General features: G+C 39.2%; 1 protein-coding gene across 3 annotated transcripts in view; it reads left to right on the top strand.

Annotated features, from left to right (window-relative positions):
- LOC126266861 (CREB-regulated transcription coactivator 1-like) overlaps window positions 1–25,517 on the top strand; it is a 674,669-nt gene that overhangs the window by 172,123 nt on the left and 477,029 nt on the right. For all 3 annotated transcript variants that reach the window (XR_007548939.1, XM_049971482.1, XM_049971483.1), the window contains one exon: window positions 13,534–13,788. Coding sequence is in view for 2 of the 3 variants with exons in the window: in XM_049971482.1 (XP_049827439.1) it covers window positions 13,534–13,788 (255 nt within the window). In the remaining variant the exon portion in view is untranslated. The remainder of the gene's footprint in view (window positions 1–13,533; window positions 13,789–25,517) is intronic.

A 25,517-nucleotide genomic window follows, 5' to 3' on the forward strand; every position in this document is an offset into this window, starting at 1 on the left:
GGTGTGGTCGCATCTTTCATGGAGGTGGCTTACATCCCTTGTATTTTTGCATGTCACTATGACAGCACAGGCCTACTTTGATGTTTTAAGCACCTTCTTGCTTCCCACTGTTGAAGAGCAATTTGAGGATGGCGATTGTATCTTTCAACATGATCAAGCACCTGCTCATAATGCACACCCTGTGGCGGAGTGGTTACATGACAATAACATCTCTGTAATGGACTGGCCTGCACAGAGTCCTGACCTTAATTGCTACAGAACATCTTTGGGATGTTTTGGACACCGGCTTCATGCCAAGCCTCACCGACCGACATTGATACCTCTCCTCAAGTGCAGCACTCTGTGAAGAATAGGCTGTTATTCCCCAAGAAACTTTCCAGTACCTGACTGAACTTAGGCCTGCAAGAGTGGAAGTTGTCTTCAAGGCTAAGGGTGGCACAACACCATATGGAATTCCAGCATTACCGATGGAGGGCACCACAAACTTGTAAGTCATTTTCAGCCAGGTGCCTGGATATTTTTGGTCACGTAGTTTATATAAGAAGAAAGTGTACAGTTAGTTAACTTTGTGCAGCATGGATAGCACATTATTTTGGTGAGTGCTGACAAAAAAAATGGTGAAACAAATATCTTAACATAGTTTGGATCTGTTTTCTGTGATGCAACAGGACTTCTTAGTGCTGCTACGTTGCAAGGTAATATTTGACAAATATCACCCATGTGATCTCAACCATGTGGAAGAAAAAAACTTAGTCTAAATTGAATGAGAAAGCAAATCCTATTTCATGAGGACAATACAGCTGCCAACATAATTTATTCGATAATGGGGAGACTGATGTATTTGCCCAGTACAGATTGTTGGTCCACCATCCATGTTTATATTACTTGGCTCCCTATGTCCATCTGTCTGAACCCCTTGACAACACAGGGATCACACTTCTCATACATGAGCTGTTGCTCCCTGTGTATGCCTAAGAGTGGGTTGCTTGTCATTCTGGAACATCGGAACTCCCAGCAACGATCGCTGTCCCAGATAGGCCTTACTATGACTGGGTGGTGCCCATAGGGAGAGCCCTTGATCAGACTGGGTGGTATCAGGGCGGATGCTTTACATATGAAATGTATCAAGCTCCAAAAATCTGGCCATTTTTCTATGGCCATCTTGTCGGTTGACGGCAGATCATTGAATGCTGCTTCTTATGACACATCATTGAATGCTTCTTGTAATGACCCTGCGGCCTTCCCTTCCCTGGCTACATCTTGAGAGGAGGCACAGGCTCGCTGGCTTGGGGTGAAACACTTTCCCTGCTGCCTGGTCTATGTTAGAACAGACAGGGACACATTCACCTTGACAAAGCCATTATTTTTTGTGGAAAATATTGAAGACAAGTTTGGCGAAGAGGAGTCTCTTAGTAAGATGTGGTGAGGTTCCCTGTTGGTCAGAACTTCTTCTGCCGTCCATTCTGCAGCCCTTTTAAGGTTTAGGCAGTCATTTAGCATAGGGACCTCATCCTTCAAATTGTGAGAACTCTGGGCCAGTCTGGAATGACAAGGCATTCATTTTGTTCAGTGTGTGCAGAAAAGTTGTAAGGACAGTTGCACATATATCAGCACTTTTATTCTGGCTTTTGAGGGAGATACCTTGCCGAAGGAGGTCAAGGTTATGTGTAATAGGTAAGACATTAAGCCATACATCCCTTCTTCCAATGTTCAGCAGACCGTCTGTGTGGTTAATGTGGACACTCACCATGATGGGAGCCCCAGTGTTCTGCCACATGTGTGTGTTAATTGTGACTACCATAACTCCCCATACTCATAAGATTGCCCAGCTTATAAGAAAGAAAAGAAGATCCTGGAGTATAAGTCCCTTGATCATTTATCATACATTGAGGTTTATCAGAAATACAACTGACCTCACCTTCTGTCCATGACTTACACTTTTGCCCCTGTTATGTACTTACTCCTCCTCCTTCTTCCTTACCTCAGCCCATCCTCCTCTCCTTATTCCCTCCTCAGCGGTTCCCATGCTCTCTCGCCCGAATGCCAGTCCCATCCCTGGACAAAGACACGTCCGCCTTCTGCAGTGCCTGCAGGTGATGGAACTCTCTCCCAGGACCCCTCCCTCCAGTATGTCTCAGACCAGAGGCCTGCTACCACAACTTGGCCCAGGGCACCTGCTACCACAATGTGGCCCCAGGATACACATTCTGGGCAATCTAAGGTTGCCCGCTCTTTTGGTACCGGATCTTGCAGAAGCCTTCTCTACCTCGGGGCTCTTGCCTCCTCAACCTATGAAGATGTAGTAGTCCCAGGACAACCCCCACCACCCCCCCCCCCCCCCCCCTTTCCGCTTCACAGGTTCCCGGAGGTGCCATATCCTCCCTTACAATTGGATACCTGCTCCTGCTTATTCAGTGGAAATGTAATGGATACTACCATCACCTCCCAGAGTTGCAATCCCTTATTGCCTTTTACTTGGCAGCTTGTTTCATTCTTCAGGAATCTCATTTTACTGATGCACACTCACTGACCCTTTGTGGTTTCTGTGCTTTCTGTTGGCTCTTTGAGGGCTTCTGATGGCGTTTGTTCGTTGGTGTTTATGGATATTGTTGATACATGATCCCACTATGTACCAAATTGGGAGCAGTTGCCATCTGGGTCCACTTGGACTCTGCAGTCAGTTTGCAGCCTTTACCTCCCTCATGATAGGCCATCTACATCTGCTGCCCTCACTGCCCTCCTTCAACAACTCCCCTCTCCCTTCCTCCTTCCTGGAGATTCTAATGTTCATCACCTTTTGTGGGGCAGCACTTTTTTGTGTAGTCAGAGGCTTCTCCTTAAACCAGTGTCTTGCAAACCATGACCTATGCCTTCTTAATGATGGTTCCCCTACTCATTTTTGCGCTGCGTATGGCACTTTCTCATCCATTGATTTTTCGCTCTCTTCCCCTGTCCTTCCTTCCATTCTACCTTCGACTGGTCGGCACATGATGACCTCTGTTGTAGTGACCACTTCCTGTTGATTCTCTCGTACCCTTCCTGCACCTGATGACCAGATTACCCTGCAGGGCTTTACATCATGGGTGACTAGCCTCTATATACCTCCCAGGTCATGTTTACATCTTCATTGTCACATGCTATTGATGAAGTCATCAGTGGTCTGTCCAATGAGATAATCCGTGCTGGTGTCATTTCTGTTGCCCAATTGACAGGGTCCGTTCGCCGTCCGCCAGTTCCGTGATGGAGCATGGCTGTCTCCATCGCTATCCATGATTGCCGTTGTTTCTTGCAGCATCTTAAGTGGCAGCCATCATCCGCCAGTCTTATTACGTGTAAATGTTTTCACACCAAAGCCTGTTACTTAATCAAACAGATCAAGAATGTGTGTTGGCAACATTTTGTCTCCTCTTTAGATGGGTCTTCTCCCCTTGGTCATGGATGTAGACTACACTTGGTGGCATTCTTTCATTCCAGGCCTTTTCATTCAAGATGGCCTTCGTACAGATTCATCAATTTTCGCTGGATATTTCATGACCTGTTTTGTTATGGCATTGTCATCAGCCTTCTATTCAGTCATCTTCCTCCTCTGGAAACAGTGGGGCGAAGCTTCCAGCTTATGTTTTACCCCTTCTCAGGCAGAATCCTGCAATGAACCTTTTGCTGAATGGGATCTTCTTCTGGCTCTCTCTTCTTCCCAACATTCAGCTCCTGGCCCTGATTACATCTATAACCAATTGCTTCAACACCTCAGTCTTCCACAACGACACAATCTCCTCGAGCAGTTTGTCCGTATTTGGCTCCATGGTATCTTCCCAGCTCAGTGAAGAGACAGTATTGGTGTTCCCGTCCTCAAGCCTGGCAAGGATGTGTCATCCCTCGATAGTTGCTAGCCAGTCAGCCTAACCATTGCCCCTTGCAAGTTACTAGAACAGATGCTGGCTCGTCGGCTGAATTGGGTCATTGATCTTGGAGCCTTTTATCTCGTTAAGAGTGTGGCTTTCAGGAGGAACGGTATCTGATCAACCATCAGCTTCAATTGGAAACCGCAGTTCCGCAGCCCCCCCCCCCAAGCATTGCCATCTTGTTGCTGTTTTCTTCAGTCTTTGCAAGGCCTACGACACAGCTTGGCTCCATCCTGTCCTCCTTAGACTCCATAATTTTTGTATTCAAGCGCCCTCCCAATTTTTATTTGCCAGTTCCTGTCCCGTTAGACATCAAGAGTCTATGTAGGCAATATTCTCAGCTCTTAGTGGGCCCAGGAGAACAACATCCCACAGGGCTTGGTCTTAAGAGCTCCTTTTTGTCATCAGTGTTAATGAACTTTGGACTTTTGGCAGACTGTTGGTCACCACTGCTCTGTATGTGTATGATTTCTGTAATTGGCCTAGCTCCCACTGGGTGGCCTCTGTGGAACAACAGCTCTTTGGTGTCATCTGGTGTGCTTCCACATGGACACTCTTGCATGGTTTTTAAATTCTCTCTCTCCTTAAGTCCAGGGCGGTGCATTTATGTCGCCGTACTACAATTTATTCTGATCCAGAGCTCTACCTCGATGCTGAACATCTGACTGTGGTCCCCTCAGTTCCATTTCTTGGGACTTCTTTTTGACATCAAGCTTACTTAGTTGCCCCATATTTGTCATCCGACAGTTGACTGTTTACGTAAAGTTACAGTGCTTCACTTTCCTACCCACACCTCTTGGGGTATAGTACATTCAGTCCTTCTCCCCCTTTATTGGGCATTAATTCTGTCTCCTCTGAACTGTCGTCGTCAAGTTCTTAGATTAGCTGTCTCTTCCACACTGCTCCTCATGGGTTCCATTCACCATCATTTGCCTAGCCCTGTCAATAGTCTTCTGGTTGATGCTGGGATGTCTCCCTTTTTGATTTGACAGTCTCAGCTCCTGGTTTCCTGTGTCGTCATTATATACCGGATGTCTCTCTTCTTTAGTCTGAAAGCCTCCATTGCTCCAACGGTGTTCCATTGTTTCTTCTGAGTGTTCTTAAGGGAGTTTCAGGATTCCATTGTTTTCTACCCCCTTGGTTCTAAATCTGCAGATCATGTAGGATATGCCTTCAGATTTCTGTTGTCACAGAATGTAGTACTGTCCTTTCAAGTTTTACATGTGGAACAGGAAAAACTGTTACTGTTGTTTGGTGATGCTACTTTTTCGGTTTCCTGGCTACACGAGGATACAGGGTGACGAATTAGCTTATTGTCTGGCTTGGGCCCCATTTTCGTCTCACCTCTTCACCACCACCCACTGTGCCCCGTCTTTCTCTCACCTTTTCACCACCACATGCTGTGCCCTGTCTTTGTCTCACATCTTTACTACTGTTCACTGTACCATCTTTGTCTCACCTCTTCACCACCACCCATTGTGCCCCATCCTTATCCCACATATTCACCAACTCCCACCGTGCCCTGCCTTCGACCCGCCTCTTCGCCACTGCACACCTTGCCCTCTCATTGACCTGCCTCTCCACCACTGCCCATCTTGCCCTGTCATCGTCCTGCCTCGTCGCCCCCACCCACCGTGCCCCATCTTCGTCCCTCCTCATCGCCCCTACCCACTGTGCCCTGTCTTCATCCCTCCTCATCACCCCCACCCAGAGTGCCCCGTCCGTGCTATTAAGGTAATTTTGAATCGAGACCTACAAAAATAGGTATTTGGGTTCTCACTCAGAAATGGAAATTCATACTTCACACTTCTTGGTTAGAGATAAAGAAATATGTAAAAGGGGATGACATTTTCTTTGACAATATCGCCAAAAGAACACAAAATGAATGTTTAGCAAAAATCTCTGACTCCAGCTATCAAAATCTCATTTTGGGCACACATAAATTCAGAAAAGACCATGATTCTAGGGCTTTAATTAGTGTGAAAAGTTTATTACATTTTGCAACTTGTGAACAACATAAAAATTTCATTAGAGAAAAAGAAAAAAAAGGTCTGTGCCAACCATACAATCTCCATGAGCAAAGCAGTGGGAGCTTACCTGGTAAGTAAGGAAATGCATATTAAAAGTATTTTTTCTAAATATAGTTAAGTCTTCGTGTTTAAGTGGAATTGTTTTGCTCTACCAATTCAGTCATTGCTGTCAATAGAATGTATGGAGAGAGCTGTCCTTTTGAAGTTGATACAGTCTTAAGTATTGTTATTGGTCACCAGAGAGCCATGCTCAGTGGAATCTAATGTAGCACTTGTGCGTGTCAGAAGAGGTTTTGTTATAGTGTGCTCACTGTGTGGCTCAAGCACTTTTGATCTTGAATGTAGAAGTTTGTGTCATGTTAGTAGAGGAAGCTCTGTATTCATGAATTCATCAATCACCATCAACATACAGCAAATCAGCAGTCCATACAATTCCTGATGTTCCAGTAATTAATTTACTACTATGCGGTTTAGGTTACAGGCTCTCATGTCAGTGGTCCATGCAAAAAAATCATTGCCGGTGGGGATACAAAATCCACCTTGTAAGTTTTCACAGAAACAATGAAAGTAAATAAAATGTACAAAGCTGTATACCTTTTTGGATGCTTTCAATTCAGGTAACTATTTTTTCCTGTTTTGCTGTTGATACCCCAAAAATATGGTTTTTAGGATGATTCAGCAGCCTCTTAAGGCAGTGAAAATATCTGTCCATCCTTCTTCTATTTATTATGTATAGTGTAAAAAAAAAATATGTTGGGAGAAAATGGAACTTAATATTTTGTGTGTCAAAAATCAATTGCTTGTTGTGCTGTGTGATTGGTCGCACTGATATGATGAAGGGCAATGCTGCATTTTCGGTTATTTTTTCCAGATGTTATTGACAGTTGGTTGCAGCAAATTGCCATACATCATTCAGCATTTAACTGCTCCTAGATTTCCCAAAGCAATGGTCACTGCATGACCAGTGTATCCAACAAAACAAGCTATCATTTTATTGGAAGTTGTAATGTGATATGAATAACGTGACTATGAAGTGTCACTTCTCCTTGAACATCATTTTAATTAATGAATTGCCTATGTTCTGTCGTACCTCCACTGAAACTTCATTTTACATTTATATTTCACCTGTGAAATTTGGAATACACACATTCTTGGAGAGCTCAAGGAAAATAGGAATCTTGCACAGTTTATACAGGAAGGCCATATTCCTGCTCTTCTTTGGATCACGAAGTTTACACATCTCTTTCTTGTTAAGATGGACATCTGTTGCATCCACTGATACAGTTTCTGTACCAACTCCCAGTACTCTCCTGATATAAGCCTTCAGTTCATGTGGAAGACAGATTTTTTTAAAATTCTTGTTCCTATGTGAGGAGTAACAAACTGCTTCACAAGTTTGTTCAAAAAGTTTAGCTAGCTCATTAATCCATTATCTGGGTAGTTGTTGTCAATACACATGCATTGACACAACTAATATCTATGATTGTGTAAAATACAAAGCCATCGAGGAGTTCTCTTTCCTGAACTGTAAACAAAATCTTCATTGATACTGCCTACTCCTCCTTCATTTTCACTTTTTAGCTGAATAATCTCAGACTTTAGTGTTTACTTACCTGTGTCGGGCTTATGATGCATACTGGAATGCAGGACAGTAGCTGTGTTTTTCTGTGGAACATACAAAACAGGAGATTTTCCTCATTGTACTAACCAGAATCAAACCAGTTTTTTGCATCACTTGGGCAAGTTCTACAGAAGAATACCAAATGTCTGCCGTTGAATTTTTGAGTCATTGTTTTGAATGGTGGAAGATATCAGATGCATGCGTGAGAGAGGAGTGAACAGCATTTATCCTCAGCTGTGAGATTTCTTTTATCACATCCTTGCCCATGTAAATATAGCCACTCAGAAAATAATGGATTTTGGAGTTACTCTGTAACTGCAAGTTTCTTGGACAGTTTGCAAATTTCTCAAAAATGTCAGATATAACTGCCGTTGGTTCAGCTGCCGCCTATTCATCTCTATCGTGATGTTTATCAAAACAGAGATGTGAAAGTGCAATGTTAAATATGTTTTGGTTCATGACACTAAAAAAAATACCCCATCTGTTGCTCAAATAGCAGAAGTATCCTCACGGTTCAGTTTAAAAACAAATGCATTGATGAGGTGGTCACAGAATGTTTACAGTTCAATCATATCAAAATCTCTCAAGTCTGTGGTATTTGCACTTTTCCGTGGAACTTGTTCAGGTTTGAGATTTGTGAATCTTAGTATTGTCTTCAACATTGTATTGTTGATTCGTAAACTCCAGATTTCTTCAGGCCCCACATGATGCCCGAGAAGTCTCACTGTAGGACGACCAGGAATCTGCAAGACAATACTGTGCCTTGATGTCCTTGAAAATCGACTTTGGAAAGGATCCCTTGACCACCCAAACCATTATTGCTGTAATAATGCTATATCTGTGCAGCTAATCCTGTTTGATTGAAGTTAGCTAAACAGAAAGATCCCCCATCACCATTGTCCTGAAGTCCAAAATCATCATCTGTTTCTTGATCTGTTTCATTGACATCTTCCTCCATCTATTGACTAACAATGTCATCAAACTAAGGATCATTAAAATTGACACTTTCCTGCAAACATATTTTGTGTTATACAGAAGAAGACAGTTACTCAGCTCACAAGGTGCTGTCTGGGAAACTCTAAAATGTGTCAGCAACAAACAAGAAAGATGATAATGCAACGAACAATAAACGTTGTTGGGTTTGCAGTTTAAGGAGGGAAGGAGGGTGTAGAAGCATTCTGCCAGAATTGATCACATTTCCTGAGTGAAGGGTTAAACATAACAAAGTGTCATATATTACACATTGCCGTATATCATGTGGACAGCAAAGTAATCAGTGATACCGCACCAAACTCTGAATCACTACAAAGTGCTTCCCAAAAGAACCTGTTTTGTTGGTTTTAGTTCATCGTAGAAAAACCAAGCAGGGCTAAAGTGCACTTGAGGTGTTGGAGGCTCGCTTGTTTTGTACTGCTATTGGCAGTTCACTATCATTCGTGTCAGCCAGTCAGATGATAATAAACAGCATGCAATGAAAGCACTTACCTTGGTTGCCACAGATATTTTGCGTAGGCTGGGAGTTTGTTTGAACAGCTTAAATTGCTGCGAATGTAACAAAATACCAGCTAATTTCATTTGAAAATCATAGGAAATCATGAATGAGCAATGGGTTTTGCTAACCACATCCTACTTGTGATTCATCATGTTCACTTTCCATCATTCATCATGCAAACCATTACCAAGAGCAGCGTGAAACATGAAAGCCAGAGACACCGTAAGTGCCCTTGCTGTTTATTTTCTATTTTGTTCAAGTATTTCCAAGTTTCATCTCTTGTGATAATGATGTATCCCAATTTTGCATTTCCTCAGCCGAATGTTCCAAGCCTATCGTTACAATAATAGATACATGCATGACTTTGAGCTTCAGTAAAGTTTTCTGGAACCATTGAAACAGACACTTTTCACAGCTGAATTTTCATGCAAAATAGAACATATTAAAATCTGTAGTGTACTTAAGGATGCTCCTCATGGTGTATCACGTACCAATTGGATTCATTCATCTTGCACACAGCACTGATGTTTTTTTGGAACAAATTATTTTGATTGATCTTCAGGAAACCCCAACACAATTCTGCAAACAAACTGTAGAGAGTGTTTTTGAAGGATGTTTGGTTACCAAAAGTTGAACTAAGCAGTTAAAGAAATTGTTATTGACTAAAGTTTTAGTGAACATCATAAAAAATGTGTCCAGTGATAATATTCATGTCAAATTTCTGCCCTTAAGAGGGTAAAATGAGATGCAAGTGACACTTTCAAGGAGGCCAATGACTCGGGGAGGAGGGGGGGGGGGGGGGAGAGAGAGAGAGAGAGAGAGAGAGAGAGAGAGAGAGAGAGAGAGAGAGAGAGAGAGAGAGTGTGTGTGTGTGTGTGGACTACTCCTTGACCTTGCGAGTCCAATGTTTACTTGTGCATGCTTTTTCTGAAATTTTAAAAAGTGTCGCTACATAACAGGGCAAAGATGGACAGTTTCGATGGTGAAATAGTGTGGTGGTAGAGAAATAAAATCTGTTGGTAAGCTTGAGAACTGTATTTAAGTTTATTAAATTGGGGAAGGCCAGTTTTGGTGTAGACTAATACGTGTTGTTTTTACGGCATCTTTTTTTTCCACACTCACAGCTATACAAGAAATACGGATAAATAATAATTGTAATGGGAGTCTTATTAAAACCAAACACATTCTGCTTTACTTCAGAGCATTTTTCTTACAATCTTGTATGCTAGTATCATGAAAGGTTCTCATGCTTTAGCTTACTACTACAAACAGCATACAGTTACTATGATTACCCATAGTGTTTTCATTTATTTCATCATTCTTCACTTTCTTCTACACATATAGGGTGGTACAAAAACCATTACCCATTTTAACCTAATTGAATACAAATCAAACAGTTGGAATTGTGAAATAACCGGAAACTTTATTGATGCTTCAGGATTCTTTATAACAATTTTCTCAACATTTCGTTAGATGACCTAAGATGCTTCATCATACATGTTTACAGTATCATTTGTTGGAATCAATATCTTCAGAAGTGTTATAAATAGCTTCTTTCAAGTCCTCAATTGTTTATCGTCCCATGCCATACAGTTTATCATTTTAGTGTTCTGGATAACTTATTGTAAAGCTTTAAACTTTTTCATTATTTACTGATGGCCTACCTGACCTGTGGCAATCCACTGGATATTCACTTTTCTCAAAATGTTTCCCTAAATTATAGGTTGCCTTCTTTGTTGGTGGAATGGTGTTGAAATAATTATTTCACTCATTTATTATTGAATTATAACTGCCTTTGCAACACGTTTTTATTGCATTTCCTTTACTCATTTTGAGTGGTGAGGGGGGGATCTGTAATAATAACTTGAGAGAAGATGAACTTCTTAGCCGAGACCACTTGTAAACAATGTTTATTGTTGATTACCAATTTGAGTACGCGTGGTTACCATCTTCAGATTTTGATGAAAGGTTATTGCACATCTCCTGTACCAGCTGTAGAAGTACTCTTTCTGAAACATTGCCAGGTATGTGAGGGACAAGATGAACAATGCAGCAGCAAGTCGAAGTTGAAACCACAGTATACTGAGTAATTTGCCAGATGCTTGTACTTGTACAACTGGTATAGGAGACAAGCAATAACCTTTTATTGATATCTGAAGATAGTAACCATGCTTTCTGAAAGTGGTAATTTACAATAAACACTGTTTACAAGCGATTTTGGCTAAGTAGTTCATCTTCTCTCAAGAAATGTCAAGAGGTGCTTGACTTAATAGCAGTGCATTCTAAGTTCGTTTCAATAATTACCTGAAAAAAAAAGTAACAGTACACTATGATGTTTGTATCTATAGTTTTCAAAAACCAAAAATATTGCCATAATGTAGGTTAATTCTTACAAAGCAGAAAACAGCAACCAGCCACTGGCTGGTTACTGTTTTCTTCTTTGTAAGAATTAACCTGCATTAATTGTACACAGCCACAGTCTCACCATGTCAGTTTTAGACAAAATAGCATATTGCCTTAATGTATTTACTGGGTTACAAGAGGTTGTGACTTTTGGTCCATCCCATATGTGGTAGGTTTTTGTGTCCGTTAATGTGCTGTCCCCATAAATCTACCACACTTGTAGAAAAATGTTAAGAATGACATAAGAAATGAAAGGATTTTGAGCAATAACAGTAATTGTCTATTGTTTATAGTAGTAAGTTAAAGCATGAGAACTGTTCATCATCCTAGCACAGAAAATTGTAAGGAAAACCAATATTCTTCCTGTGCACATTGAAGATGCTTTAAAATAAACTGAAATGTGTTCTGTCTTAATAAAATTCTTATTACAGTCACAAAAGATTGTATTAACCTATATAACTTGAAAAAATACCTAACAAGTGGAATGGTATGTTGCAGAATATCGGTCTTTGACAAAACTATGGGCACTGAACAAGTCACCTCTACCATACAGATTTTTGTAAATTTCTGGCATTGTGCCTTCTCATAAATGAAGGTAAAGATTGGTGTTCTGACAATCTTAATGCAAAATCTTGATGCAACCAGTGTGTATAACAGTGCACACTTGTATAGTACATAACTTGACATAAATATTGTTAGGGCTATTATTATTAGTGGCACATCTAGAGCAAAATGATGCTTTAATTCCACAAATCCCAATTATACTGATGGATTTTCCTTTCAGTGTGCCACTAAAAATTGCATTTGGAAATACCATAAATAAAGACCAAGGGCAAACAAATACCTTAAAGTTGCCAATGTGCATTTAGAAAAACTGTATTTTCCTCTCCCATGCGGCATGCTCAAGTGTATCCAATCCACAAAGCATTTACGTAATTGCGAAAGAAGGCAAGACCATAATTATTGTACTAGAAATGTATTGATAAGATAGTGCAATAAATGATTGATAAGAACAAAAATGGTTGTAGTTTATATATACTTTTTTTGTAAAGATTCGACACATGGAAAAATATTAGAATCTCATAAATTATGTATCAATATACCGGCACTATGTACACACACACATACATCTACACCATTATATAGCCAGATATTTGTAAACTGCTAGTGTGCTTATTCACCATCACCCATCATAACAAAACTACTAGTATCAATGCAGCTATGGGTAAAGCTAGTTTTTACATAAATAAACCTAGATCATTATGGTTTTTGATAAAAAGAAATCAGATAGTCAGAAACATTTACCTTTTATTGTAGACATCTCTCAGTACTAAAGCAATCTGTGAAGCAAGGAGACGATTTTTAGTTGCCATTCGTTGAATACTTGTGAGTAATCAAAAAAATCATGACATGTTGATTGTTCAAAACACATTGTGGCTTCTCTGAGAACATGGAACTTTGCTGCCCATTTAGCTAAGATGGGATGAAGTAACTGTACAAGTGATAAGACTAGCAGGAGAGCCTCTTTAGAGATGGAATAGTAAGAGATAAATACTGACAGGTATAAGTTTTTAGCCAAGCCATGGGCCTATTAAGACAGCTAAACTGGTTAGTGTGTTACTGTGAAAGCTTTTAACTCAGTAATGAAAATTTCATAAATTTTCAGTGAGTCTCTTGATTTAACGGTTATTTACATACTATGGCAAGAGAAAATCCATATATTTATGGATATTTGTGTGACTGCTATTCAAGTTTCCTGTTTTTCCCATTTTACATTTCTTTTCTCCAAGTGAAACACATTCTGGATGTTAATTTAGGGCTGTACTATCTTAACCGAGAATTTGGAAGGCTGTATAAACTTCTAGCTCAATATCCATCCTCTCAGACTGTTTCAGTAGCATGAAGATGACTGTATTTTTTATGTACTGTATATCATTAAATTAGTGTCACTTTCTTCACCAGAAATTCTTTCATATTTGCAGATCCGAGAAGTTCCTTTGTCGCCTTATTCGCATTAGTGATATGGTGACTGGTTGGATATGCACTGTATTTTTTTCACATGCTCTGTTTAAATTTTTGTTTTAGGGTGTGACAGTTGATAGCACAACAGTACCACTGGACAACTTTTCCCAGCAGCAGGGCCAGTATATTTACCAGCAACCCCAGCAAGTACAACAGGCACAAGCACAAACACAGCCATCATCACCTCAGCAGCAGCAGCAGCAGCAGCAGCAGATGCAGCAGCAGACGCAACAACAGTCACCTCAACAACAGGCATCTCCACTTGGCAGTCCGAATCTTGTTTCAAATTCGAAGCCTATGCCATCTGTGAACCATGCAGTATGTATTTTCCATACAGTTTATGTAATACTTCTCATTGTGGCAACTATTGTGGGATTTGGTGTATTGTTGTAGCAAGCTATTTGCTGAAGTGTCACCTTGCTTGTTGGATGGGTAAATTGCATATAAGCAGATTTTTAGACGTTATTATCTTCTGTAATACCTTTCAGTAAGAAACACAGGAACAGTCGGCTATTTCTGCTATCTTGCATCCCATTTATACTTGTTTGAAGTTTATGTGCAGTGAATTTCACAATTAAAAATAGAAAAATTTCTACCATTTCCACAAAATAAATTTCTGAACCACATGCTGTCTGTACATAATTTGTTCTGCTTCAAGAAGCAATCAGCTGATTTCACAACCTCCAGATGGAAACAGTGATTATGAATTAGCAGCCCATCCATGACAAGGCCATTAATTGTGAAGATTAAGTTTGGATTGGGTAAGGAAACTGGCTTTGTCCATTTCAAAGAAACCATCCTGGCATTTGCTTTAAGCTGTTCGGAGAAACTATGGAAACCCTAAATCTGGATGGCTGGGCTGTTGTTTAAATTACTGCCCTTCTGAATAAAAGTCCAGCTACTTGACCACTACACCATCTCGCTCTGTAGATACAGTTTGATTGAACTTGAAATTGTTTTGTTGTAGAATTGCACATATTGCAACTTCTTTTCACAGACATAGTTGTAGTGAACCCTCTTACATTTGTCTCCTCCTTCTTATTTTTTATTATAAATCCAGCTTCTTCCCTTGATCAACATATTTTCAGAAAATAGTAAATATGCAATCATGAAACTAGATCAGTTTGAAAAGAGTAATTTTGTGAAGTCACTTAGAGGTACAGTTTAGAAACTAAGGTTTTTAACAGTGAAAACTGTACTTTTGAAAGCAATTATATCATATTTTCTGGACTCGACAATTGCCTAAGAAAAAGTAGTGGCAACCCTATGAATTTTTTTGTTATATATTTCAGTCTCAGATCACTAAGGTGATATATCATTATGGGTTTTGACTTACTATCAGTTCATCATCAGAGGATCTGTTTAAAAAGTAAGGAAAAAAGAGGAGAGCAAAATTGTAGAAAACTAAAATGACAACCAGATTAACTTGCATTTATCAAGTGAGACTGCAGAAAAAGGAACCTCAACAAAGCAAAAAAAAGCCAAAATACAGAAAGAAGAGACATCATAAAATGTAAAAAATACTGCATTTACCTGGATTACTACTCATTATTCCATGGTGGGGATAATAAGCAACCACTTGGAAGCAACTGGGCGATTTGGAGTACCAACAGCAGAGTATTTCCTGAGTATTCTTGTTCTCCTTAGGATATTGCAACTCTGTGGAAGAGGATTAAGTGTTTTTGTATTTTATTGCAGGTCGTCTGTCATATCAGTTCCTCTTTTTAGTACCTCTTGCAGAACTTGACTGAAAGAAAACACATCCAAGCTAGACATAGCTTCATTCAGTCTTTGAATGCCAGCTCCTTGTGTAAAGCACTTTAGCTTGATGGCTGTACTGGTTCTCTTGGAACCATTGCTATTTTGAACTATCACATTGACACTGCATAGAATCCTGTTTTAAAATATTCTATACTGCTGTTCATCAGTATGCAAAAATGTCAATGTTTCACATCTGCCAGTTACAACTTGCATGATTATGGTCATGATACTTTTAATATAAGCTTTTTGTTTAACACCAGGGAGTCCAGTGACATCTTATATGTAAGGAAAAACTGTGCAGTTTTATTTCAGTTGTCATGAAATTTCTCATTTAACCCCTTAAGCACTCGCATTGGGTCAGAATGATCCAAGAGATTTTTAATTTTTTGCTTAATTTCTCTGGCATGTGATCTTCTGATATTTGCCGTTGGCATGTAGGAGGATCACTCCAAAAGAAATGCACGCTATTTTTGTAAAAATACAGTTTTCATTCTGCATGTTTGAAAGTTTTACAATGTATAGATACATTCTTCCTACTTGTTTTCAAACTTAGTTCAACCTGTTCCCGTGAGTGGCCCTGTCACAGCATATCTTAAAGATGGCTGCTACACTTGATGTTCGTCAGAAGCAATGTGCTGTCTTAGAATCCCTGTACTGTGAAAACGAGACAGTGGTAAACATCCACAAGAGGTCGCTGTCGGTCGCAGAACAGTTAGTCGGTGGGGAAACAGGTTACGTGATGAAAGCGGGCACGGCAATATTGAGGATTGTCCTCGCAGTGGCAGGCCTCATAGTGCACACACTCCAGACAATGTGCAGAGAGTTAATGAATTGGTGACTGCTCACTGGCACATCACAGTGAACAATTTGTACACTACGTTGGGATAGGGGAAGGAGGTGTTTGCAAAATACTGAAAGTGTTGGCGTTAAAAAAGGTTTGTGCCAGGTGGGTTCCCAGGATGTTGACAGTGGCTCACAAAGAAACAAGAAAAACGGTATGCAGAGAACTTTTGGAACAGTACGAGAATGGTGGAGATGAATTTCTTGGAAGAATTGTGACAGGTGATGAAAAATGGCTCCATCATTTTTCACCAGAGACTAAGAGGCAATCAATGGAGTGGCATCATGCAAATTCACCCAAGGAAAAAAAATTCAAATCCACGCCTTCTGCTGGAAAAGTTATGGCTACGGTGTTTTTAGATTCCGAAGGAGTCTTGCTTGTGGACATATTGCCAAGTGGAACCACCATAAATTCTGATGCATATGTGACGACACTGAAGAAACTTCAAGCTTGACTGAGTCATGTTTGACCACATCGGCAAAAGCAGGATGTTTTGCTATTGCACGACAATGCACGGCCACATGTAAGTCGAAAAACCATGGAAGCGATCACAAAACTCGGATGGACAACACTGAAACACCTGCCTTACAGTGCTGATCTGGTTCCATGTGACTGTCATCTCTTTGGGAAACTGAAAGACTCTCTTTGTGGAACAAGGTTTGAAGATGATGACTCCCATGTGCACGCTGCCAAGCAGTGGCTCCAACAGGTTGCTCCAGAATTTTACCATGCGGGTATACAGGCGCTGGTTCCAAGATGGCGTAAGGCAGTTGAGAGGGATGGAAATTATGTGGAGAAATGAAAATTTTGTTCTTAAAGGATGTGTCTACACACTGTAAAACTTTCAAACATATGGAATAAAAGATGGATTAAAAAAAAATAGTGTGCATTTCTTTTGGAGCGATGCTCGTATTTTCTTTTATTGTTGAGCTGTTTCAGATAACGTATATGGAGACATTCTTGGCTTCATTGTTTTGCGTAATGTGCATCCGACCCGACATGGCTATTGGTGTTCTGACCTGACATGAGTGTTCGCTTTCCACTGTTTTTTGCACCTCTAACTCGATACGTGTGTGTATTGATAAAATACTGAGGCTACAAAGGGTTCGAATAAGTGTATTGATTTTTTTCTGTGCGATTGAATCAAATTACTAACAAATTTTATTTTTGTATTATATTTTCTTCTCTCAGTCAAAAGGAAAATGATAGGACTGTTCTTATTTGCTGACACTGTCCTCCTTGTGGCTTCACAACCCTGTCTGGATCTTTGCCTTTTTAACAATTTCCTTCCATTCTGCTGTCTCATTTACTTTCCCTCCCCATCCTCTGATTCCTAGGGCATTGATACTTTTTTTCTTTTCCACGTCATCCAGCTATCGCTTACGTGATCATCCTTTCAATCTTCTTCCTGTAGATTTCCACTGGAAGATCTTCTTTGTAGTTATTGTGTCCTCTATCATTAGGAACTTGTAATTGCTCCTTGCTCTCCAGGAACCATCATTATTTCAGGTCCACCCTCCATAAATTTTCCGTAGTATTCTTCATTCAAATGCTCAGAGTAATTTTTCATCAGTGCTGGTTAGTGTCCATACTTTACATCCATTTTTGACCACTGGCCTAATCATGACCTTATATATATTGTCATTTTGAACTGTCTGCTCACCACCCCCAAGGTCATGTGCTTTTTAAATGTATGATAATACCTGTTACTGCCTAATATGTGGGCTTTTATAAAATCAAAATCTACTGCCGACAATCTACCCAGTTTATTGTCCCCTGTTCTACGGAATTTTACACATTTAGTTTTGGATTTGTTAATTGCTAATTCCGTATACTGTGTGGCTTCTTTCATTTCCATCACTACTCTCTCCAATGGCATCCTTAGTCTACTAATAACTGCAATGTGATTAGCGTATGCAGCCAACTGTGTGGTTATTATACTATGTGTGCAGATATTTGCAGTTTTCATATAATTGCTTCAAAGCTCAAATTGGAAAGCATTGTGGGAATAGCATCATCTTGTCTAACTCCTCCTTTGATAGTGAACAGTCAATTAATTCCCCATCTACTCTCGCCATTGCCTTTGAACCTGCCTGTGTTGCCTTAATAACTGAAATATACTTGGATGGTATGCCAAGCAGTTTTATATCTTCTAACATCTCTTCCCTATTTAGACTATCAAAGGCCTGCTTGAAGTCCACGTAGGCATTGCTGAGTTTTTGCTGACACAGAATGCTTAAAATATTGATTGATGAAGAAATTGTTACCTTGACAACAATGACAAGGATCTGTGTGACAGTTATCTGACTTTGAAGAGGACAGTGTTGAAGAAAGTGTGCACAATGCCGATTCAGACATTTCTGCCACTTGTAGTGATAAATCAGTGATTGAAACACTACTCTTTTTTTCTGAACAGATATGGTAAAACCAAGTGGAACAGCCAACCATTTAGTTCAAGAGCTGTGCTAAAAAGCCTGGAGGTTGAGGCACAGCAGATGGAACAAAGACACCAAAGGAAGCTTTCTTCCTTCATTTCAACAAGCATATAATAGGCAGATTGGTTATGTACACTATAAACATTGGCGCAAATTTTGAGAGGAGGCATGATGCTGAAGTTACAGATTCATTTGAAATAGAAGCATTCCTTGACATTGCTGTTTGCTGGAACCTAGAGAGCTTCACTTTGTTTGATAATGTCTGTGACTGAGATGAGAGTAAGAAGTCTGACAAGTTGGGCGCGGATCATGAATTACTGGTACTGATATGGAAAAACTTTATGAAAGCTTATAACGCAGCAGCATATTTGATGATTGATGAGCAGTTCATTCCATTCTGGGGTGATTGCTCATTTACACAGTATTTGAAGAGAAAAAAAGAATGCTAAAAGTATTTTCCATAGTAGATTCTAGATGCTGTAGTAGATTCTAGAACATTCTACTTGGACACAGTTGAGGAATATGCAGGAATGCAGCCTGATGGTCCATTCCAGCAGTGTAATAGTCCTGCAGATGTTGTTCAACGTCTTTTTGCTCATGTTGGAGGCTCAGTAAGGAACATAAATGTTAATAACTGGTATACAAGTATACAACTTGCGAGAACATTGCTGCACATGAAGCATCACAAAAAAATAAGCATGACACAGCTGCTAAGTTCCTGTCCAGTAAAGAGAAGAAGATAAGTTCAAGTTATCTGATAAAAATTAGAAAGTGTGACTTTCTACACTTGCACTAAGGGAGGAGTGGGCACTTGTAACCAGCTATGCAGCAACTATAGTGTTGGTTGAAAAACAAGGGCTTCCATTTTCTAAATGTCTGTGCACTAAACTAATATGTCATTTACAAGATGAATGCTAGTCAGAAGGTACAATGAAGAATATTTCTGAAGGAGATAACAGACAAACTTATCATGAAGAGTGTTGTCAGGAAAATTGGTAATAGCCATATGTCCTGCACTTATCATGAAGAGTGTTGTCAGGAAAATTGGTAATAGCCATATGTCCTGCAATGTTAGGTAGAGAAAAGAATTGTTTCTGATGATCAGAGGTATGGAAGTACCATAGCAGCAGGATCAGCAACATCAAATATGCAAGGAAACAGGATCTGGACTAGCACTGCGTGAATGGAATAGATGATACAGCTGCCCAAGCACAAACAAAAATGAGCATTCAACAGTGTGTGCTACGTGGGACAGGCATTCAGAGTGCATACCAAAGTTATCTGCACAAAATGCTTAGCTCACTGAAATATTTTGACAGTAAAAAAGCTTTGTAATATGGTAATTGAACTTCCGTCTGTTCTTGGTAGAACAACATTATGATAAATGAAAAGCACTAGTGACAATACTCAGTTAATGTCTGAAGGTGGCCTTGTAAGCCAAAAACAAGTATTACTGTAGAACAAAACCAAACTAGTGCTTTTCATTTATTAAGCTTTGTATTATTAGTGTATAGCATTTTTTAATATTAGGTTATTTTTCCTTTGTTCAGCAGATCATAAATCACAATGTCACTAAATGGTGTTAAATACCGGCTGTTTTTATTCATTTATGTTCAGAGATTGGCCATAAATAATAACATTTCTTTTTTTTATAAGGCTAGACGTACGTATTCAGCTCATTTGTGACTGGGTCAGCTTGACCCGATGTGGGTACTTCAGTTACTTCTTGTCATACTAGTACTTAAGGTTTACTGTTAGATCCCAGATAGTAAAGATACTGTATAAGTTCTAAACGAAAACCTGCTTCTGAAAATTTATTTTATTTATTATTTCTGTTTCTAATGAAGATGCTGTACATAATTTTCAGTTGTTAGCAAGATTTCTGGGATATATAGCTGCTTCACCTCACTCACTGTCCTCTCTGAAGAGACATTCTTTGTACTAATGCATTGACGTGCATTAGCATAAGTACATACACATTTGAATTGTGCCTATATAACAAAATAATTTCATTGTAAAGCATTGTCTGAATCCATTACTGTACTGAACAGAATATTTAAATCTCCATCATCTCCCATACAGTCTTGCAGTCAGCCAAGGTTGCTTGAATGAGTGGAATTTATTTTATGGTATGTTAAATTGTAATATAACTGCCATCTTAAGTCAGTTGAATGCCTGATTGAAGTTCACATAGAAGTTATGAAGTTCAGTATTGTATTAAAATGCTTTTCCACGTATTTCCATCAGGAAAAATATCTGATCTCTTTGTTGACTTACTAGGAACTTTTTGAATCATCAGTCATGTAACTAGTTTGATGTCTCCCACCACGAATTCTTCTCCTGTGCCATTGTCCTCATCTCAGAGTATCACTTGAACCCTATGTTCTCTATTATTTGTGTACATTTCCAGTCTCTGTCTTCCCCTACAGATTTTACCTATCCAACTTGCCTCTTAATACCATGGAAGTTATTCCCTGATGTTGTAACGCATGTTCTGTCAACCTGTTTCTTCTTATCAGTGCTTTCCATATATCCCTCTCTTCACTGATTCTGTGATGAATGTTCTCGATCCTTATCATATCAGTCCAGCAACTTAAATGCATGAGCTGTCATCTGAGTGTGTGTTAGTTCTCACATTTATCAGCTGCAGGGAACATTTTTCAAAAGTATAATGGTGTGTCGCCACTCTCATAGATTCTACACACAAACATGAATAGTTATTTTGTTAATGCTTCTGCCACTGATTTTAGAAATTCGGGTGGAATGCTATTGATCCCTCCTATCTTATTTAAGTCATCCAGAGTTCTTTAAAATTCTGACTTAAATAGTGGATCCCCTGTGTCTTCCATCTTGACTCAAATTTCTTCTTCTATGATGTCATCGGACAATTCTTCCCCCTCATAGATGCATTCAATGTACTCTTTCCACCTGTCCACTCTCTTCCTGTGTTAACGATGGAATTTCCATTGTGCTCTTAATGTTGCTGCACTGCTTTTGATTTCACTGTAAGCTGTTTTGACTCTTCTATATGTGGAGTCAGTCCTTCCAGTTATTATTTCTTTTTTGATTTCTTCACATTTTTCCTGTAGCCATTTTGCCTTGGCTTCCATGCATTTGCTATTTATTACATTCCTAAGTGATTGATTTATATTCCTGTCTTCCTGTCTTTCCCTGAAAATTTATGTGCTTTCTTCTTTCGTTTTATCAATTGAAGTGGCTTAAAATCTTGCTAATATTCTTCCAAAACAAATTTCCACTGTGTAACTAACCTATTATGGAAAATACTAGATAAAATTGTGTAGCTTGCATTCTGTCAGGTAGTGCCTTGGCAATTGGAGCAGCAAGGCTATCCCCTTTCTTACATACTGATTCAACCCACACCTAACTCCACTCTTCTGGAATACTTAATGCTTCCATATAAACTTAAAAAGTTCATGTATTTGTTTGTGGAGAGCAGTTCCACACATTGTTCAACCAGTTACTTCATTATTTGTTGGTGCTTTATAATTTTGTGCAAGTGAATGTACTGTTGAAAATAAATTATAAAGTGGCCTCCTCTCTCTTTAGTCTTTCATAGAGTAGACTAGCTACTCATTCCTCTAAAGGTAAGTTTTCATATATCCAGAATGGCTTGTTTGTCCGCAAGATATAGTATCCTTACATACTTACATTCAGGTTTCTGTTCTTTAGTTCTTTCTTTAATTATTTTCTTTTCAGTGTATAGTGCTTCATCGGCTCTTTTATTTTGTTGTAAACATTTCAATCTTGCTTCCTGTCTAGTCATCATACCACCATCATTTCTAAGTCTCCTTGTTCCCTGCAGTATTTCATTTTTTTCCAATGGAATTAACATTTTAATAGATTGATTCTTTGCCCATACGATCCCCAGCATTGCCTTTAACTCGTGTTTCCATCAGTTCCATTATTCTGTCTAAGTTATATTTTTTAAATTGCATTATTGTTTCCATTGATGACCAGTGCAAGTTTTTGCTTCTTTGTGCTCCAATTCAGTAGTGATCATAATAAGGATCAGCATCTCTCAAAATATCCTCATGTTCTATATAAGATGCCCACCTATTAGGTAGTAATAAATGATATGTTGCATTTGTTTCATTCTTTCCTGTCATTTTTCTGGTCCCTTTATAGATATTTTTTGTTCGTAAACAGATGGCTACTGTCATTTATTTGTTTGTGGCAGCAAAATGTGCGATCCTGACTTCTGTTTATACATATTGAAAGCTTTTTCATTACTCAGTTGGAAGTTATAGTTCCCAAGGACTATATCACAGTTGTATGTAGGTATTTGGTCACACATATTCTGTAACTAATCATATAAATAGCCTATAACATTTCACTTGAGTCTTCTGTTGGGCATATATGTTCATAGAAGTCATTTTATGAAGTTATCTGTGATAAGCAAAAGTACATATTTTATTTTATAGTAGCAACAATATTAGGAAAAGGATATATTGTACTCACCACAAGGAAGAGTTGCAAACAGGCACAATGAAAAGACTGTTACACATTATAGCTTTCAACAAAGCTGTCTTCAGCAAAGCGCACGCACACACGACCACTATCACCAGCAGCTCGAACCGGAATGCGACTGTCACGTGAATAGTAACCTAGAGTGGGGCAGGGAAGGAGGAGGGATAACAGTGTATGGTTGGGGGTGGGGAGATAAGCTGTGCTGGCTGGCAGGACATGCAGGGCCTAGAGAGTACTAGGCACAGCTTGTGGTGGTGGGGTATGGGAGGAGTAGGAAATTGTAGGGGAAAGGGAAAAAACGGGAAGAACAAAAGGAAAGGAGCAGGGAAGGAGAAAGGATAGGTGGGTACATTGGTAGAGGGTACCACACAAAGAGGGTGAGGGAATATGAAATGGAGGAGATGATAGGACAAGGGGGTGGATACATTTGGGAGGAGGGGTGGGGTATAGTAGGTTACCATAGGTTGAGGCTGGGATTATTTCAGGAGCATAGAATATGTTGTCTGGATAACTCCCACTTGTCTAGTATAACTCTCATCTGCACAATTCAGGAAAGCTGGAGGAGAGGATCCAGATGACCCAAGTTGCGAAGCAGCCATTGAAATCAAGCCTGTTATGTTCAGCTGCATATTGTGCAACAGGGTAGTCTACCCGGGTGTATATGTGGACAATGAATTGACAGTATATTTTCTCTCGGAACTATATAACTTATCAATCCTTTGAATGGTTATTGTTTTATACATGGGAGTAGAATTTCCTGGCGCTTTAGAAAACGAAACATCTTTTGGAAAGATGTTTGATGTACAGTAACATGTACACTGCATGTTTTCGTATTACGAAAGTATAAATTCGAATTCCACCAAACACTGCATGTTACTTTCCGAAGCACTGAAATCGAGACTGTGATGCGCATTTGTAAGCCAGTTGTAGCTCATGTAACGTGATCTCGCCAGCCGATGACCGCGGATATTCAGAGCTTCGGACACGTCGTGTAGTCAGTCAATAGCAACATCACTGTTAAGTAGCACGAACACACGAACAGGAAAAGTTAATGGTTTAAATTTCTATATACATAATGTTGCTACAAGAAAAACAAAGCTTTCACATATAATATTGGTCTCTAAGGCCAATACACTGCAAGAGAAGCTAAGCTTTCACATATAATGTTGGTCTTTTATGCACGTATTACATTTTAAGATATATCACACAAATGTGCCAGTAAATTTTTTAATAACGACATAAAAGTGTGATCTTCTGGGTTAAAAATTTCTATTAGCCCTACTACAAGCAAAAAGCTTTACACTAGGAAATAGTTTTAGACCATTCATACGCTCCAGTTTCTCAAGCATGAGATTGAAAAGTAGTAGTGCGAAATTTTTATGGAAATTTGGAATTGTCTTACTCTTCCATAATTTTTGTGATGTCCCCGTTTCTTCTCCTTCCTTGTTCTAACAGACAATGTTGTCATCACTAATTCTGTATCTATTCCTGCCAATGTCAAAGCTTATTCGCTGGTTAACTTCACTAACTCTGCCAGAATCACCAGTATAGTTTCCCCGCAATTATTCTCCGTTAGGCATTGTTACGTGTTCTTAAAACACGTTTTCCGCGCTGCGTCCAGAATAGACCTTAAAGCGGCTGCTAGCCGGAGACTGTACAACTGGCCATTGCTAGTATAGCAATCTGGCTAAAAATTTTCTGTCAAAATTTCAATTTTCTTAGATACACCGAAAAGATAATACGTAATCTTTCTTACCTGTTAGTCATTTATTCGCACTCTGGAAGTCTGAATCTATGGATTTAGCTGGTAATCGTAACAACGCTCATCATTCGCAAACCCTATCAACCACATAATCAGACAGTGGTTGGCTATCTTTCGTTCAGCTATACTCTGCTCAGCTTGTATGGCCCCTTTTTTGTCCGCAGGAAAGTTTATTTCTATATGTGATGAGGATTCCACTGACAGAGACATAACGTACACTATGTGTGCATTCACAAATCAACTTATGATTCATTCAGAAATCAACTTATGATTCATTCAGAAATCAACTTATGATTCATTCAGAAATCAACTTATGATTCATTCAGAAATCAACTTATGATTCATTCAGAAATCAACTTATGATTCATTCAGAAATCAACTTATGATTCATTCAGAAATCAACTTATGATTCATTCAGAAATCAACTTATGATTCATTCAGAAATCAACTTATGATTCATTCAGAAATCAACTTATGATTCATTCAGAAATCAACTTATGATTCATTCAGAAATCAACTTATGATTCATTCAGAAATCAACTTATGATTCATTCAGAAATCAACTTATGATTCATTCAGAAATCAACTTATGATTCATTCAGAAATCAACTTAGAATGTGTTGAACGATTTTCAAAAACCGACAGGGACACGTTTCAAAGTCATACGAATAATCGATAGACCAACGCGCGCTGGATGCTAGGGGCTTTGTGAAACAAGTTTTATATGAATTTGCCCCCACACTCCTAGATCCAGGGTTAC

The sequence above is a fragment of the Schistocerca gregaria genome, chromosome 4 (assembly GCF_023897955.1).
Source record: "Schistocerca gregaria isolate iqSchGreg1 chromosome 4, iqSchGreg1.2, whole genome shotgun sequence".
In the NCBI taxonomy this organism is placed as follows: domain Eukaryota; kingdom Metazoa; phylum Arthropoda; class Insecta; order Orthoptera; family Acrididae; genus Schistocerca; species Schistocerca gregaria.